Source organism: Solanum stenotomum, chromosome 11 (genome assembly GCF_019186545.1).
Source record: "Solanum stenotomum isolate F172 chromosome 11, ASM1918654v1, whole genome shotgun sequence".
Taxonomy (NCBI): domain Eukaryota; kingdom Viridiplantae; phylum Streptophyta; class Magnoliopsida; order Solanales; family Solanaceae; genus Solanum; species Solanum stenotomum.
In genome coordinates, this window is record NC_064292.1 from 42379664 (window position 1) to 42398530 (window position 18867).

Consider the following 18867-nt stretch of genomic DNA (forward strand, 5'->3'; position numbering starts at 1 on the left):
GACGGCCTGAAAGGGACCTCCGGTGGCTCACACGCCATTAAGGTTAGAGAACTAGCCGTTAGGCTGCAGCCTTGTGCTGAACTTAGAGACCGAATAATTAGACATTTGATTGTTGATCCTTACGTATATTAATTGTTTGTAGACCTAGAACAAGCGGAAAGAATTCGGAAAGGGAAGATTCAAGTGCCTTAAGGGATTCAAGCTTGGATTCGAGGTAGGTGATGGTTGTGATTTCATGTTGTGTGATATATGATCATAGGTGCTTCATTAAATTGTATGTATGTATGCGAATGTTGCATTATTGATCACACTAATCATAAATGAGTATGAACGAATAACTATATGCCATGAATCACCTTTTAATTGTATGATTGTGAGAATGTACATTGTGATTGTGGTATGTTGAATGGAGCGGGTATCCCGTTCTGACACACTAATTGGGATCGGATGTCACGTACCGATATATATATGGGATTGGGTACCACATTTTGGCGCATATATGGGATCGGGTGTCATGTCTGGCACACTAACTTGGATCGGGTACCACGTACCAGTACACTAACATTTTGGGTATGGGTTCCATGAGAGGATCATTGAATTGGGTTTCGTGAGAGGACCATTGAATTTTGTTGTGTATCTACTTGTGATGATAACGTTCATATCTAATGGTGATTGAGGTTGAAAGACTGTTTGTTGCTTTAAAATGATAACCAATGTGTATTATTGAGAACGTGGAATGTTACATTGATCTGAAAAGATGACTAATATTATATATGTTCGGTATATGCCTGTTTTATAATGTTGTGGTTACTTGCATGTGTTTCACTTATTAGGATAGACGTGTGATCCTACCAGTGCATTGTGGTTGTGTATTGATACTACACTTGCTTGTTCTTTGTTAAGTACAGGGCATCTTCAGGCGGCCTCAGCTATGTGATTATTGAACGTGACCAGATTCAAGGGTGAGCCAGTTCTTTCAGGCTGCCATGGATCTCTCCTGTTTAAGTCCATTCTTTTCGGACTCATTAGTAGAGTTTTGGTACAATAACTTTCAGGTTCTAAGGGTTAAGACTTCCGTATTAGTTTGGTTAAGTTATTTGTTTAAACCTTTGGAGTTTATGGAAACTCTATATAATTTCTGCATTTAAACTGCTTTCGTATCTTTAAATGCATAGTTTTTGTTAAGTTGTTTAGTCTGGATTGTAGTAATGGTTCTCCCACCGAAGGGTTAGTGTGGGTGTCAATCACGACGGTCTGGATCGTGATAAAGTTGGTATCAGAGCCCTAGGTTCATTGATCTCATTGTACCAAAACGAGTCTAGTAGAGTCGTGCAGAACGGTACGAAAACGTCCGTACTTTTCTTCGAGAGGCTATAGGACCTTTAGGAAAAACTCACTTTTTTCTACTCATTCGTGTTATGACTTGAATCCAATTGGCATCTGGGTGATACAAATTGGTATCTGTCCTCCTTCACTCTATGGTCCGAACTAGAGTAACACAAGTGGCAACACCGTCACTAGNATACAAATTGGTATCTGTCCTCCTTCACTCTATGGTCCGAACTAGAGCAACACAAGTGGTAACACCGTCACTAGCAAGAGAGGATGTGAATAGACTACTGACAGTTGAATAAGGCCACCATTCGAAACAAGTATTCGCTGCCTCAGATAGTTGATCTTTTGACCAGTTACAGGGTGCATCAGTTTTCTCTAAGATTGATCTAAGGTCTTGCTATCATCAGTTAAGGATTAGGCCTGAGGATTTACCAAAAATGACATTTAGGACCCACTACGGGCACTATGAGTTTCTAGTTATGTCGTTTGGATTGACAAATGTGCCTGCAACTTTTGTGAGTTTTATGAATGGTGTGTTCAAACCATTTCTTGATTCGTTTGTTATAGTATTTATTGATGACATTTTGGTTTATTCGAAAAGGGAGGAAGAGCATGCAGACCATCCTTATATTATTCTGGGTGTTCTTGGGAAGCAAAAGTTATATGCGAAATTTTCTAAGTGTGACTTTTGGTTGACTTCAATTGCCTTTTTGGGGCATGTAGTTTCAAGGGAAAGGGTAATGATAGATCCCCAAAAGATTAAAGCAGTTAGGAATTGGGTCTGACCTAGTTCTGTGACTGAAACTAAGATTTTTGTGGGGCTCACTAGCTACTATCGTCTCTTATGAAGGGATTAAGGTCAGATTTACAGATTCAAGTTTATAGGTGACAACATTTAAGAAGTTTTGGTAAGGGACGGTTAGATAATGAACAATATTCATTTAGAAAAAACATTGGTATTGTTGTCATAACATGTATGGGTTGCTTGGTAAGGGATAAGATTATGTTGTGATAATTAAGGTTAGAATCTCTACTGTGATTTCCTAGATTAAGTGTATATCCAAGAGGGTAATGATATGACTAGTACAATAGCAGTTATGCTTACTTGGTTAAGTTATTAAGTGTGTTAAAATTATGGAGAACCTGGGCATATGAGGAGGAAATCAACGAGGCCGTGGAGGCTGGGGAAATGGTAGTGTAGGTAGGGCAGTGCCACCAGGCAAGGAGGTTGCCCGTCAAGATGACAGAGCTCAGTTTTATAGTTTTTTGGGCAAGACCGAGGTTGAGGGTCTGATGCAGTGATCACAAGTACTATTATTGTTGGTGATCGGATGGCTAATGTGTTGTTTGATCCGGGTTCTACTTATTCTTACGTGTCCGTGCGATTTGCCTCAGAATTTGATATGATTTGTGATATACTTGATGCCCTCATCCATGTTTCTACCCTAGTTGAAGAGTCAGTCATAGTCACCCATGTATATCGTGTTGTCCTGTTGTACTTATGGATTTTCAGATTTATGCTGGATATGACTGACTTGATATAATCTTAGGCATGACTTGGTTGTCCCCCTATTATGATGTGCTTAATGGTAATGCTAAGTCGGTAACTCTAGAGATTCGAGGTAGGGAAAGGTCAGAGTGGGAAAGAGGTACAAACTTAAGTCAACTAAGGTCATATCTTTCGTGCGGGTAGGAAACTGGTGGAGCAGGGTTGTTTGGCATAATTGGCTCATATTCCAGATGTTGGGGTTGAGTCTCTCTCTATTGAGTCTATTCCTGTGGTGTTAGAATTTAGAGAAATGTTTCCTTCTGATTTGCCTGATATGCCTCCGGATAGATATATAGATTTCTACATTGACTTGGAAACTGGCACTCGCCCCATCCCCATTCCTTCTTATCTCTCCGATAAAATTGAGAGAGCTTCAGGCTTAAATCCAGGAACTTCTTAATAAAGATTTCATCCTTCCTAGTGCTTCCCTGTGGAGTTCTCATGTCTTGTTTGTGAAGAAGAAGGATGGTAGTATGAGGACTGGTGATTTTATCTTAAGCCTTAAAGGGGTGAATTAATACCGAAATGACCAGTGTTGTAAAAAGCACATAAAAGCGCGCTTAAAGCGAGAAAAGAGGCGAGGCCCCTGCGCTTTTAATTCGTGAAGCGAGGTGACATTGAAAAGGCGCTCGCTTATACTGTAGAAGCGAGAAGCACAAGAAAAGCAAAAGCGTAAAAAAATGCGCTTAATTTGAAAAAGCGCTAATTAGGGTTTCATTTTTTAAAATTGTAAAGTTTTTCTTTTTTATTTATTTCTGAAATCCTTATGCGACTTAATATACCTTTTTCACGACTTCAAAAATAATTTTTGGACTGCTACGAGACTAAGAAGCTGCGACTGCTGCTGTAAGTTTTCTTCTCCTTCTCTTCTTCTGCTCTTCTTCTTCTCTTCTTCTCTGCGACTGCTCTGAGACTTTTTTTTCTATTTTTGGTTGCCAGGCTGCCACTGCTGTAAGTTCTCTTCTTCTTCTTCTCTTCTTCTCTTCTTCTCTTCTTCTCTTCTTCCTCTTCTTCTCTGCGAAGCTGCTGCGACTGATCTGCTACTGTTTTTTTTTTGTTGCTGCTGAGTGTTTTCTATCATTTTATTGCTGCATTATTTTTTTCAATTTCTGTTTGCTGCTCTGTTTTTCAATCTCTATTATTGACCTGTTTTCTTTTTCAATTAATATTACTGCTCTGTTTTTTCCAATTCTTTTGCTGCTCTGTTTTCTTTTTTATTTCTATACAGTGACTTGTGATCAGTGATGTGTGTATGCTTGTTGCTCTGTTTTTTATTTTTCTTTCAATACAGTGTGACTGCTCTGGTTGCTGCTCTTAAATCTTAATAGTCTTTAATTTTTCTTACTTAGTAAATTTGTTGTTTTGTTACTAAGTGACACTTCTTTTTTGCTTGTAGTAACTAGTGAAGTTGTATTTTCTTATTCAAAATGTCACAAAAAAAGGATCCGGCTTGGGCGTATGGAACTCCTATGGGTAGTAACACAAAAGTTAAATGTAGCTTTTGTGATGTGACATACAATGGCGAAATATTTTGTCACAAAAAGCATCTTATCGATGGCTATAGAGATGTAAAAGTATGTCTGAACATCCCGAATAAAGTGAAGGAAGAGATCAAAGAATATTTGTTGAAGAAAAATGAGTTTAAAACTCAAATGAACCATGAAGCATCCATGGTTAATCTTGTTGATAATGATGAAATGGATGATGATGAAGTTGAAGTGAATATGCCAATGGGGCCTCCCTCAAAGCATCAAAGGATGCCTTCAAGTAGTGGGAGTTGGTCCTCCATCAATAGCATTATCAAGGGTTCTATGAATCTCTATTTCTCGCAAAAATCAAACGAAAAGAGTAAAGGTGGACCTATTGACTTAGAATCTTCTAGAAAGATTTTGAGGGATCATGTTTTATCTGCTTTTGCTAGGTGGATGTATGATGCAGGGCTTCCTTTCAATTGTGTTAATTACACAGAGAGTTTTGGTGAATACACTGAAGCAGTCGGCCAATATGGCCTTGGAATGAAGCCCCCCCCACCTATCATGAGGTAAGAGTTCTTTTTCTAAAAAAGGAGGTGGAAAAGACAAACAAGATAGTAGAAGAACATAAGGTTTAATGGAAAACGTATAGTTGTTCCATTATGATGGATAAATGGACAACAAAGAATGGAAAAATGGTCATTAATGTTTTGGTGAATTCTCCAAGAGGGAGTGTGTTCCTTGAAGCTTATGATGCTAGTGACTCTTCTACCGATTCTAATAAGATATTTAACTTGTTTGAGAAAACTATCATGAAGATAAGCAAGGAAAATGTGGTACAAGTTGTGACGATAAGGCAAGTGAGAACAAAAAAGCGGATAACATGTTGAAGGGAGTGTTCCAACATATTTTCTGGACTCGTTGTGCTGCTCATTGTATCAACTTGATGTTTGGTGACATTTTCAAAGAAGCCCCGTATTCTACAGGTGAACTTGAGTCTTGATATTTAATTTTCTTTTTTAAACTTCATGTTAGTTTTCTTTACATTTTAACTTCCATTTTTTTAATAGTTTTTGGTAAGGCTGTTAAGGTACATGCTTATATCAATCAAAGGACATTGTTGTTGAATATGATGAGGAGATACACAAAGCAAAGAAATTTGGTAACACCCGCCAAGACAAGATTCGCAACAGCTTTTTTGACTTTGTATAGTTTTAATCAGCAAAAGAAAAATTTGAGAACTTCGTTTATGTCAACTGAATGGAATGAGAGTATCTATTCAAAGAAAACTCTTGGTAAAGAAGTTGCGAGACACATTATTAGTCCATTTTTTTGAAATGACGTTCAAGCACTCAGAGTTAGTGGTCCTTTAATTCATGTACTTCGTATGGTGGATGGGGAGAAAAAACCACCAATGGGTTACATTTACGAAGCCATGGACAGGGCCAAAGAAAGTATTGAAAAGGCATTCAATTATGATACAAGGAAATATAAGAGTGTTTTTGAAATCATTGATGCAAGGTGGACAGATCAACTTCATCAACCTTTGCATGCAACGGGACACATTTTGAACCCAGGGCTCTATTATAAAATAATGACATGAAGACATAACTGAAGATGCGTGGCAGGGATATCATAAATGTGTTGAGAGAATGATCCCAGATAAAAATTTGCAAGACAAAATAGGGGAGGAGCTTGGTGTGTACATGAAAGCGGATGGCCTACTTGGAATTGAATTAGCCATTAGAGCTAGAACCTTAAGGTCACCAAGTGAGAATTTCATCTTTTAATTGTGTTTAAAGCTTCACCTTTTAAGTTAACACATCTTTTAAAATAACTCTTCTACAGTTGAATGGTGGATGCAACATGATCATAATGTCCCAAATTTGCAACAGTTTGCTATTAGAGTGCAAAGTTTAACTTGTAGCGCATCCGATTGTGAGAGAAATTGGAGCGTGTATGAACATGTGAGAAACTACATTACATTATTACTAAATTAATAGGTATCTTAATCATCCTAAGTCCTCCTATTAATTACTTTCTACTATGTGCATATTCATAGTAAAAAGAGAAATAGGCTTGAGTTGACACGCCTTAATGATCTAGTGTTCATCAAATATAATAGAAAACTGGCGCGTCATTACAATGCTTGTAATACCATTGATTCAATTTTGTTGGATAGTATTGATGAGGCAAATGAATGGTTAACCGGAGCACCCCAAGATCACCAAAGATGAAGAAGTGTATGAAGGAGAAAGTCTCACTTATGGTGATGTTTCTATGGCAAGTGGTGTTGATGAGAATATTTATAGTTTTGAGGGGGAGTACTTTAAGGGGCAATGAAATAAGAGCTAGAGGTTCCAGTTCAAGTCGAAACCTTGTTGATGAGCCTTCTGATGATGAAGAAGATGATGACCAAGTAGAACCCTTGGTTATGGCACTTGAAGAGTTTGAGGATCTTGTTGAAGAATAGGAGTTTGATTCTTTTGTGATTTAATTATGTTTTTGATTTTTTGCTTTATATATTATGACTTATGAGTATTATTGACTATCTATTTACTTTTAATCTAAGAATATATTACCTCTATTCAGTTATTTAATATATATATTTTTTATACTAAATATCGCTTTACTTAAAAAAAAGCGCGCGCTTCGCTTCTCGCTTCTGTGAAGCGAGCCCTCGTCATTTTTTTCCGCTTCTCGCTTCCCAAAACACTGGGAATGACAAGCTTATGGATAGTGGCGTAGCCAGAAATTTCATGAAGGGTGTCCAAGAATCGCATAGGTAAAAATAATAATTTGACATGCACTAAAATTTTGAAATCAAACTACGTAACATTAACAATTAAATTTTTTTAATTAAAAATATACTAAAATTTTTAAAATCAAACCACAAAATTTAGCTTGAATTTTCATGTTTATTTAATAGAAAGTGAACGAAAAAGAAAAAAGAGAACGAGAAAATTCAGTTTATAATGAAATCACTTTTATACTTCAAGATTTCACTAACCTTTGGTGACTTAACAACAAGATATGAAAAATAAAGAGTAAAATCAAACGAGTTTTTCTAAAAAGAAATTCTATATAGAGCCTTTTTCACGTTTAGTAGCTTTATAGAAAAACAAATAGAATTTGCTTATTAAATTTAAATTTTATTTAAAATTTTAGTGAAAAGAAAAAATGATTAAAATTTAATCTTTACTACGCTTTTATTTTATTTTTTGTTATATTTTTAAATTGTAGGTCTCTAATTTGAGATTATTCTAATAGATAATATGAGTTTTGAATTGTTGAAAAAATATCATATTTATTAACTATGATTAGGTCTCTAATTAAGATTTTTAATATAAAATATTAATTTTGAATTATTAAAAGCATAACTGATTTATTAACTATAATAATTAGAAATTAATTAGGAGCTTTTTGAAAATGTAAAAACTGGGATTCGAACCCGTGCGTACGCGCATTAATAAACCTTCACGTTGGGCAAAGGTAGCACTGGCTAAGAAACTTTAGTGTGTTTAATGGTGTCCAAAATATCTTATTTAACCATTTAAAGTATAATTTTACTTATATATGCGATGTAACTTTCTGATGAAGGGTGTCCAATTGGACACCCTGAGCATAGTGTACCTCCGCCCCTGCTTATGGATAAGGAAAGTTCCATTGAGTATACTTAGGTGAAGAAAATTGAAGTATTTTAGTAAGAATGTGCATGTAAAATTTAAGTTAGTCCTTTGAATTTGATGAGTTTACCTGAGTTTGAGGTGTCGTGTTGATGAAAAGTGACACCACTCGAATAGAATTTAAAAGAGCTAGAGTCATGATGAAGAAAAATAGTGGGATGTAGTACATCCTTTAGAGAGAGGCTAAAGAGGTATCTTCAGAGGGGTAGATAATTGGGTTCAGAGACGCGTGATTTCATTTGTTTCGCTGTGGCTATGGTAATAGTGTCACAAATCTGTCAGATTGGTTGAAAACTATTGGAAAAGACTTGAGAAAGGAGTTTACAAACATTACTTCGAGTGTGATGATAAGTGCTTTGTTTTGTTCTGAGTTTAGTAATGAGTACGATTGAATTTTTAGCAAAGGACATTGTAAGATCGATGGTTAGGTTTTATTAATTGAGTAGTTATAAATCTGTGCCCACTGCATAGTATAATGATAATCAATGGTAGGAGTTATGTGTAGATCTTTGTGCACCGAACGTAAGATGATTAAATCATAGGAAGAAACCTTAGATGATGAACTAAGACTGAGTATGGTCGAGTTTTTGTTAGGTGATATATGTCAATGTATACTTCCAGGTGATGGTTGTGATTTCATGTTGTGTAAGGTATGTTCGTTATTGCTTCATTATAATACATTTATGTGGGTGAATGTTGCACTATTTATCACACTAGTTGAATATGAGGATAATTGAATAATTGTATATTATGAATCACCTCTTGTTGTATGATTGTGAGAATATACGTTGTGATTGTGATTGTGATTGTGGTTTGTTAAATGGATCGGGTGTTGCGTTCTGACACACGAACATAAATCGGTTGCCACGTTCCGGCATAAACATTGGACAGGTACCACGTTTTGATATGCTAACAGTTTGAGTTTGGGTTCCATGAGAGGACCAATGATTTTATATAACTGTGATATTGGAGAATCGTGAAACTGTTCATTGTTCATAAATGATTATGATGACCTTACATGTTTGTTCTATTATATTGATGTAACCCGCTATGCATCTCGTTGTTGAATGGAACGGGGAGGGCCAAGGGTTCAAGAGTTGTGGAGGTTTGAGAGACAAGGGTTGTCCGTATGTTGCAAGGGTGAGAAGTGGAGGTAGGCTGTATGTTGTAAATACTTAAGTGAATTTCACCTTGGGGAAAGGGGTTCGTGGTTAGTAGTTAGAAGACTTGATATAATGTACCATGTGGTGAAGGTTGGGTAATGTAAATGAGAAAGTAAGGGTATGTCGTGGGTGGTTAGTCGGGAGGCTTGTAGTTGTGTCCGTGGACTCTTCTATGTGTTAGAATGGTTAGACTATGATCAAGAACCTAGTAAGGGTACTAGTGTAACTCTGGGGTATTCAAGAGAGGGTAAAGGTGGAGAAGCGAGTGGTTTATTGCATGTTCGTGCTAGTTGATTTCTTATGTTATGCGGTGGGCGTCGGATTGACCGATAATGCCTATCAGTACGTGTGGTTTTTGTACTGATACTACTCTTGCTATGCCTTTTTGGCATAGTCTGGATGCAAGTTGGTGATGTTTCATTAGGTGAAGAAGAAGAAATTCTCCTACAGCTTCTATTTTTCCTTCCGCATGGTGGGAGCTGTGTCTTTTATTATTATGTCCAGTTTGTACTCTTAGTAGCTCTTGTACTTGTTTAGACTAGATCCTTGGGGGTGTTGATTTCTTTGTGAGTCTTAACTCAAATTTGTATAAAGGTTATTATTTACAAAAATTCCATTGGTGTATTTTATTTCTGTTTTATTTAATTTCCGCACATTTTTCAGTATTGTGATATGAGGGTTCTCCTACTTAGGTGTTAGAGTGGGTGCCCGCACGGCCCGATAGGTTGGGTCGTGACAATAGAGTAGTACACCAAAATAGAGAAGCAATAACGAGTAGAGAGAGTAACCCACAAACTATTTCTTAGTTTGTGAGAAAATAGTGTGGAAGTAATATTGTTGTGAGTTGTAAGAAATAAAAGAGTGTTGAGTAGTAATTTTTTGACACTACAAAGTTTTTCATCAATATTATTGCATTACTTATTTGGGTATCATATTTACCACATTTTAATATTTGATGTCGTTGTTACTCTCTTCCTATTGCTATTTAGTTTGGACATTATCCTAGGTGTGATTATCAGTTTGTCCAACAACGTGGTATTAGAGCCATGACAAATAATAGTCTGTTGTCCTTTCAATACCCCTGTCTCACAAGAGAAAATTATGAAAAATGGTGTCTACGAATGAAAGTCATTCTTGGCTCTCAAGATATTTGAGATATTGTAGACAAAAGGTATACAAAACCCGCTAATGAGAAAACTTTGTCCTCAAATGAAAAAGAGGTCTTATTAAAGACAAAAAAGAAAGATCTACAGGCCATCACTCTTATCCATCAATGTTTGGATGATGGTATATTTGAGAAGGTGGCTGACGCAACCACCTCAAAAGAAGCTTGAGAGATTTTACAAAATTCTCTAAAAAGAGTTGATAAAGTAAAGAAGATAAAACTTCAAACTCTAAGGGCTGATTTTGAAGTTTTAAAACTGAAAGAATCCAAATCCATTTCAGATTTCTATTCAAGATTGATGGTTGTTGTAAATCAACTAAGAAGATATGGGGAGGAAGTAGATGATGTGTGTGCGGTAGAAAAAATCCTTCGTTCTTTAACACCTAAATTTGACTATGTGGTGTGTGCTATTGAAGAGTCTAAAGATTTAGACTCTATGATGGTAGAACAATTGGAAGGTTCTTTACTAGCCCAAGAAGAAAAAATGAAAAGGAGAAAAGAAGAGTCACTAGAGCAACTTCTTAAAACTCATGTATCCTTCAAAAGATTTGAAGGTGAGAAAAGTTACAAAGGAAATGGACAATGGTGAGGCCGTGGAGGTCGTGGAAGAGGAAGAAGTTATACCAAAAAATTCAACAAATGAAGATAAGAGTCACCAACCATTCAGAAGACGTGGTTGTGGTCACCGAGGAGGTAGAGGACGTAGAGCCTATCAAGGTACAAATGAAATGAGGTATGACAAATCTAAAATTGGGTGTTATAATTGTCATAAAATTGGGCATTACTCCTGGAAATGTCGTAGTAATGTTGAAGAGACAGTTAATCTTGTTGACAACAACAAAGACGAAGATGAGTCAACGTTGTTATTAGCACCCAAAGAAGAAAATAGAGATGATTGCAGTTCATGATATCTTGACAATGGAGCAAGCAATCATATGTGTGGCCACAAAGATAAATTTGTGGAGATAAAAAAGACGGTGAAAGGTAATATGTCTTTTGGAGATACATCAAAGATCCAAATTGAAAGGATATGTACGATTCTGATATCCTGTAAAGATGGTGGCCATAAATTGATTAACAATGTTTATTATGTGCCAAAATTGAAAAGTAATATTTTGAGTTTGGGTCAACTTCTTGAAAAAGAATATGATATTCATATGAAAAATATGCATCTTTCGCTTAGAGATTCAACAACTTAATTGCTAAAGTTCATATGGCAAATAATAGGTTGTTCCCTTTGAATCTTAAAACCATCGATGCAAAGTGTTTGCAGGCCAATGAGCAAGATGACTCATGGTGTTGGCATATGAGATTTGGGCACTTGAACTTTGAAGCGCTCAAATCAATGGGAGACAAGAACATGGTTGATGGGATACCGTCAATTAACCATCCAAATCAATTGTGTGAAGCTTGTCTTCTTGGAAAACATGCAAGGAGGAGTTTTCCAAAGGAGACTACATCAAGAACAAGTAAGCCACTTCAACTTGTACACATTGATGTGTGTGGTCCAATCGATCCATCTTTTTTTGGTAAAAGAAAATACTTCTTGCTCTTTATTGATGATTTCAGTAGAAAGACTTAAGTATACTTCTTGAAGCAAAAATCTGAAGTTTTTTGTTGCCTTTAAAAATTTCAAAGCAATTGTAGAAAAATAAAGTGGCTATGAAATAAAAGCATTAAGGTCCGATAAATGAGGCAAATTCACTTCAAAAGAATTTAATGACTTTTGTCAATCTCATGGAATTCGTCGCCCTCTAACGGTACCTTACTCGCCCCAACAAAATAGAGTTGCAGAAAAAAAGAATAGAACAATTCTTAATATGGCTAGATGTATGTTGAAAGCTAAACATCTACCAAAAGAATTTTGGGCCGAGGCTGTTTCTTGTGCAGTTTATTTGAGCAACAGGTCTCCAACAAAAAATGTATGAGATCAAACACCTCAAGAAGCATGGAGCGGAAGAAAGCCAAGTGTTAAGCACTTGAGAATCTTTGGGAGCATAGCCTATGTTCATGTTCCACATCAAAGGAGAGCTAAACTTGACGATCGTAGTGTCAAGTATGTGTTTGTTGGCTATGACCCAAGTTCAAAAGTCTAGATATTATACAATCCAAGAAATAACAAGGTGGTGGTGAGTCGTGATGTTGAATTTGATAAAGAAGCATTATGGAACTGGGAGGCTCCGGAAGAAAAAAATATATGATTTTCTTCCATACTGCGGAGATGAAGAAGAACATGAGACCATGACACCTCCACAAGATGCAACCTCGCCTTTTTCACCACCAAATGTTGCATTTTCATCTTCTCAAGAGAGTTCAAGTGAAAGACTACATAGGATGAGGAGCATCCAAGAACTCTATGATGACACATAAGAAATTACTAATTTTGATTTTTTGTGTTGTCTCTTTGATGATAGTGAACCAATGAATTTTGATGAAACTGTTACTGACAAAAGGTGGAGACAATTCATGGAGGAGGAGATCTAGTCAATAGAAAAGAATAACACTTGGGAGTTAACAACTATTCCCAAGGACCATCGAGCAATTGGAGTAAAATGGGTATACAAGACGAAGAAAAATGCATATGGCGAGGTAGAGAGATACAAGGCAAGACTTGTGGCTAAAGGCTACAAACAAAGGCATGATATCGACTATGAGGAAGTATATCCGCATGTTGCCCACATGGAGACAATCACTCTATTGATCTCTTTAGCAACGCAAATGAAGTGGAAGATTCATCAACTAGATGTCAAATCAACATTCTTGAATGGATATCTTGAAGAAAAAGTCTATGTTGAGCAACCATTGGGCTTTGTGGTAAAAAATCATGAAGATAAAGTGATGAGGTTGAAGAAAGCCTTATTTGGATTGAAGCAAGCTTCACGAGCTTGGAATAGTCGCATTGACAAATACTTTCAAGACAATGGGTTTACTCGTTGTCTCTATGAATATGCTCTTTACATTAAAGTTCATACTAATGGAGATATTCTACTTGTTTGTTTTTATGTTGATGATCTCATTATTCTAACGGGTAACAACCCAGTTTTATTTGAAGCTTTCAAGAAAGTTATGTCCCTTAAGTTTGAGATGACGGACATAGGGCTCATGTCATATTACTTGGGCATAGAAGTGAAGCAAATGGAGGAAGGCATCTTATATCTCAAGAAAGCTATACAAATGAGATTTTGAAGAAGTTTAATATGTTTGAATGCAACCCTGTGAACACCCCAATGGAAAATGGAACAAAATTGTCAAAGTCTGATGATCTAGAGAAAAGGTAGACTCCACTATGTTCAAAAGTCTCGTAGGAAGTCTAAGGNCATATGACGAGGTAGAGAGATACAAGGCAAGACTTATGGCTAAAGGCTACAAACAAAGGCATGACATCGACTATGAGGAAGTCTATCCGCCTGTTGCCCGCATGGAGACAATCACTCTATTGATCTCTTTAGCGGCGCAAATAAAGTGGAAGATCCATCAACTAGATGTCAAATCAGCATTCTTGAATGGATATCTTGAAGAAAAAGTCTATGTTGAGCAACCATTAGGCTTTGTGGTAAAAAATCATGAAGATAAAGTGATGAGGTTGAAGAAAGCCTTATATGGATTGAAGCAAGCTTCACGAGCTTGGAATAGTCGCATTGACAAATACTTTCAAGACAATGGATTTACTCGTTGTCTCTATGAATATGCTCTTTACATTAAAATTCATACTAATGGAGATATTCTACTTGTTTGTTTTTATGTTGATGATCTCATCATTCTAATGGGTAACACCCCAGTTTTATTTGAAGCTTTCAAGAAAGTTATGTCCCTTAAGTTTGAGATGACGGACATAGGGCTCATGTCATATTACTTGGGCATAGAAGTGAAGCAAATGGAGGAAGGCATCTTATATCTCAAGAAAGCTATACAAATGAGATTTTGAAGAAGTTTAATATGTTTGAATGCAACCCTGTGAACACCCCAATGGAAAATGGAACAAAATTGTCAAAGTCTGATGATCTAGAGAAAAGGTAGACTCCACTCTGTTCAAAAGTCTCGTAGGAAGTCTAAGGTACTTGACATGTACGAGACCAAATATACTCTTTGCGGTTGGAGTAGTAAGTCGCTTCATGGAAGCTCCTACCTCCACTCACTTGAAGGTCGCTAAAAGAATTCTTCGTTACCTGAAAGGTACAATCAACCTTGGGCTATTTTATTCTTCTTCTGATGATTTTAATCTTATGGGATATTGTGATAGTGATTATGCGGGAGATGTTGATGATAGAAAAAGCACGTCGGGTTTTGTATTTTTCTTGGATAATTGTGTTATTTCTTGGAGTTCAAAGAAACAATCAATTGTTACTCTCTCGACTTGTGAGGCTGAATTACATGGCAGTGACATCATGTGCGTGTCATGCTATTTGGTTGAGAAGATTATTGAAGGAACTCAATTTGCCACAAATTGAAGCCACAGTGATTTGTGTTGATAACAAATCGGCGCAAGCACTTGCAAAGAATCTAGTTTATCATGATCGGAGCAAGCACATAGACACAAGGTATCACTTTATCCGAGAATACATTGCCAAGAAAGAGGTAGAGCTCAAGTATGTGAAATCTCATGATCAAGTTGCGAATATCTTTACAAAGCCTTTCAAGTTTGAAGATTTTCAGAGATTAAGATCAAGCCTTGGAGTAAAGAAGAAGAATCAAAATTAAGAGAGAGATTTGTGGGAATAAAATCTTGGCAGCAACTAGTTTGGCAGCCACATTTGTTGAACTTACTTGCCACAAATGTGAAGTTGGCAAGCCACATTTGTGAAAGTAGGTAGTCAAAGTTTGGTAGAATTTTGGTAGAGTTTGGCTGCCAAATTTTTTGGAAATTGGCTACCACATTTATGTCATTAATGATGTAATCAAAATGTTCAAAAACTCTATAAATAGAGTAGAAATTGAACACTTGAAGATACACTAAAATAGGGAAGCAATAAAGAGTAGAGAGAGTAATTCACAAACTATTTATTCGTTTGTGAGAAAATAGTGTGGAAGTAATATTGTTGTGAGTTGTAAGAAATAAAAGTGTGTTGAGAAATAAAAGAGTGTTGAGTAGTAGTCTTTTAACACTACAAAGTTTTTCATCAGTATTATTGTATTATTTATTCGGGTATCATATTTACCCCATTTTAATATCTGGTGTCATTGTTTCTCTCTTCATATTGCTATTTAGTTTGGACATTATCCTGAATGTGATTATCATTTTGTCCAACATAATTATGATTAAATTGTTCACAAGTCAGGTGGACCAACTTTTGAAGCTTTATTCATAAAAATGAAATTTATAGGTTCAACTAATTATTACAAGAATCAAAGAGATTGCACGACATGATATCTGTTTATCTTTACAGATTCTTTGATCTCTTTTTCTAAATTTCTTCGTTTTTTCTTATAATTTCTTCTTCCCGTCACCTTCAGTAGTACCCTTGTTCTTCAAGTAATCTTTTGTAGTTTGTTTGGAGTGCAGGTCAGTCCCAACCCTGCTAAAGAATATTACATGACGACGACACCGATGGTTCATCTGTAGGCACACAATATGTTTTTTTCCTTTAAATTATGAAAATATAAATATACTAAAAACAAAACAGAAAATGCCGGAAAAGGACAGAAGAAATCCATCTATTTCAATTTGTTTGTTTTATTTTTCTTTTTTTAATCTTTTTCAAAAGAAATACACTTTTTCTTTTTTTGACAATTCTTTAATTTCATGACATATTCAAAATCACAAGATTAAATTAAATTTGATACATTCTTTAAGACCACAACAATAAAAATTACTAGTATTCTTTATTTTCTTAAATTTCATATCAAATCAAAATCAGACAATCAAATTAAAACTGAAACGAGGGAGTTTCCATTTTCCTCTTTGTTTTGCATTCTTTAGAGTACTATGAGTTTCCATTTTCAGTTATCTCAACTTTTCTTTCGTATTATTATTACAATGTATATGAACTAGATCTCACCATGGTTACGCATAGGATGATACCTCGAACGAAATGGCCAAAGAGAAGCTGCCATTTGTCTAAGTCTGAAGCAACGCCGCTGTCTGTTCATCCTTTCTTCTTCTTCAAGACAATCATCAGAACTATCCATCTGAGCTTCAGAAGAAACCGGTAACGGATTCCGACAAACCGGACAAGAATTATGTAGCCTTAACCAAGGGACAATACAATCTGAATGATATATATGTTTACATGGTAACTCTCTTGCTTCACCACCTATTTTAAATTTTTCCTTACAAACCGGACATTCTGAATCATCTTTTAAATGTTCTGCCACAATCACTACCTTCGGAATCGAATTAATGATCGGCTCGGGTGCTGGTGGAGCACCCGGCCGATCATTTTGTGTTAACTCTTCTATTAGGTTTTCAAGACCCGGACCTGTGAAATAATCTCTACTATTATTTACTTCGTGTGGACCTAACCGCCCTCTTTCTCTGCGGTCAGGTCCACCGGATGGTCGGATGACAATCCATGAGCGCGGACGTGCTAGGATTCCACTCTCTGGTGTAAATTCATCTGTGTCGTTGTTTAGAAATGAGTATCTCCTTCTCGGCCTTAACCAGAAGTCTCGAGTCCTCTCATGCCGTCCACGTGTAGGTAGTGGTACGAGAGTTTCAGTTCCGTCTGAACGACGGAAAATAGGGACTACATTGCCTTGAGAGGTGTTGAATAAATTAGGGTCGAGCATGAGAGTTAGAGCTTCGAGAATTCTAGCTTCTGGAGAAGGATCAAATGCAGTGAAGTCTAAGATTTGTCCAGGGTTTGCTTCATCGATTTCGTAGAGGAAGTGACCGAAACAACGAGGACAGATGATCTCCGAGGGGTTTTCCGGTGATACCCTAACGATGAGATGGCATTGATAACACCAGTAACGATGGAAGTTTCTGTTACCATTGTTAGGGTTTTCTGTTGAGGACATGTTTTTGGTTAAAAATTTAATCTAGATTTAGAAAAATATATTGTAATTGCACAAACAGAAACAGGAAAATGTGTTAGTTTTATATGTAACAATGATTTCAAAAGAAAATTACAAAAAATATATTCAAGAATGGGATGATTAGAGGGAAAAAGGATGGCTTTTGGTCAGCAGAGAAAGCGATTCTATATTTGTTTGTTAGGTGTTTTTGCTGCTTCTTTATGAAGAAAAGCATCAGGATATGCATAGGGTTATATTTGCCGATAAATTTTGTTTTATTAAAAAAATTCCAACGGTTACTTCCACAAGAAGGAAAAATAAATTGAGATCTTGTATAAATTCTAGTTTATTCTATTTTCCTTTCATTTTATCCTTTCGTTGTTTTGATATACATAATAATGAACTAATTTTTAGATACGTGCATGTGCATTTCATGCTAATTAATCCATACAAACATTTTGATATAGTACAAAATACAAAAATATGGAGTAGAATTTATGTACGATAAGCAACACCAAAAATAATACTCCCTCCGTTTCACAAAGAATGACCTGGTTTGACTTGGCACGGAGTTTAAGTAAATAAAGAAGACTTTTGAATCTTGTGGTCCTAAATTAAAGTTATGTCAAATGTACAAAATTGCCCTTAATCTTGTGGTCTTAAACATGCCACGTGGAAAGCAAAAAGTAAAATGTTACCAAAAAAGGAAAGAGGTCATTCTTTTTGAAACTGACTAAAAAGGAAAGGAGGTCATTCTTTGTGAAACGGAGGGAGTAGTATATCTATTGCCTTCATAACTTATATATATATTAGTTATGCGGATTTTTAAATTCCCAATCAAACGTTATACTAATTTTATACATGAGAGAGGGAAGTGGGAGGAGAGAGAAATTTGTTATAAAACCCTACATATAACTATAAATTGTAATATTTTAAGCGATAGTAATTTATCGTAAATATATATCGCATGTAATTTTCTCATTTGGTTATTCAGCTAGCCGAAAGATTTTGTGTGGGTTGGAATTAATAAGAATGAGGTTGAAATAGTTGGTTTCAATCAGCCCAATCGATTATGATTATATATCGGATGACCGTTTTTAGAATAGTTTCTCGGTGTGAGGGATAAGTTGTATTACCTCGTTCAAATCTTCCAAAATTGTTTTTGACCTTCCATTGTGGTGTGTAAGGACTCATTATAACATTATTGCAAAAAATATAATCATATAAAAGTAAATTAAAAAGGGAATTTTAAAAATCTAATAGTGATAAGAGCTAATTAAATTTTATCCCTACTGATCTAATTTTCCAAATTACAAAAATTTCTTAAATTTGATGGAATTCAGATACATCCCAAAACGCCGTGTTTCGATTTCGGATACATTCCTCAATGTCCCAATACAGTCACCATGTGAATGCAATATATTGTGTTGGGTTGTATATTCTTAAAACATTTCCCAAAAGGAAAAAAGCTAGAAAAAAAAATCAGTCTTCATAACTAAATGAAACCTTATATTATTAAACATAGATATACTTTTGCTTATTT

At 35.8% G+C, this 18867-nt stretch overlaps 1 protein-coding gene across 2 annotated transcripts; it reads right to left on the minus strand.

Annotated features, from left to right (window-relative positions):
- Positions 1 to 15705: 15705 nt before the first annotated feature.
- Positions 15706 to 17371, minus strand: LOC125843618 (E3 ubiquitin-protein ligase RZF1). 2 transcript variants are annotated; one of them, XM_049522766.1, is made up of 2 exons: positions 16367 to 17371; positions 15706 to 15924 (listed from the first exon to the last, which is right to left on the minus strand). In XM_049522766.1, the coding sequence occupies exons 1-2, from the start codon at positions 17325 to 17327 to the stop codon at positions 15887 to 15889; spliced, it is 999 nt and encodes a 332-aa protein (XP_049378723.1). In that variant the 5' UTR covers positions 17328 to 17371; the 3' UTR covers positions 15706 to 15886. The 2 variants fall into 2 exon arrangements, with proteins under 2 accessions (XP_049378723.1, XP_049378724.1); XM_049522767.1 differs by having other exon boundaries at positions 15886 to 15924; positions 16390 to 17371.
- Positions 17372 to 18867: the final 1496 nt, after the last annotated feature.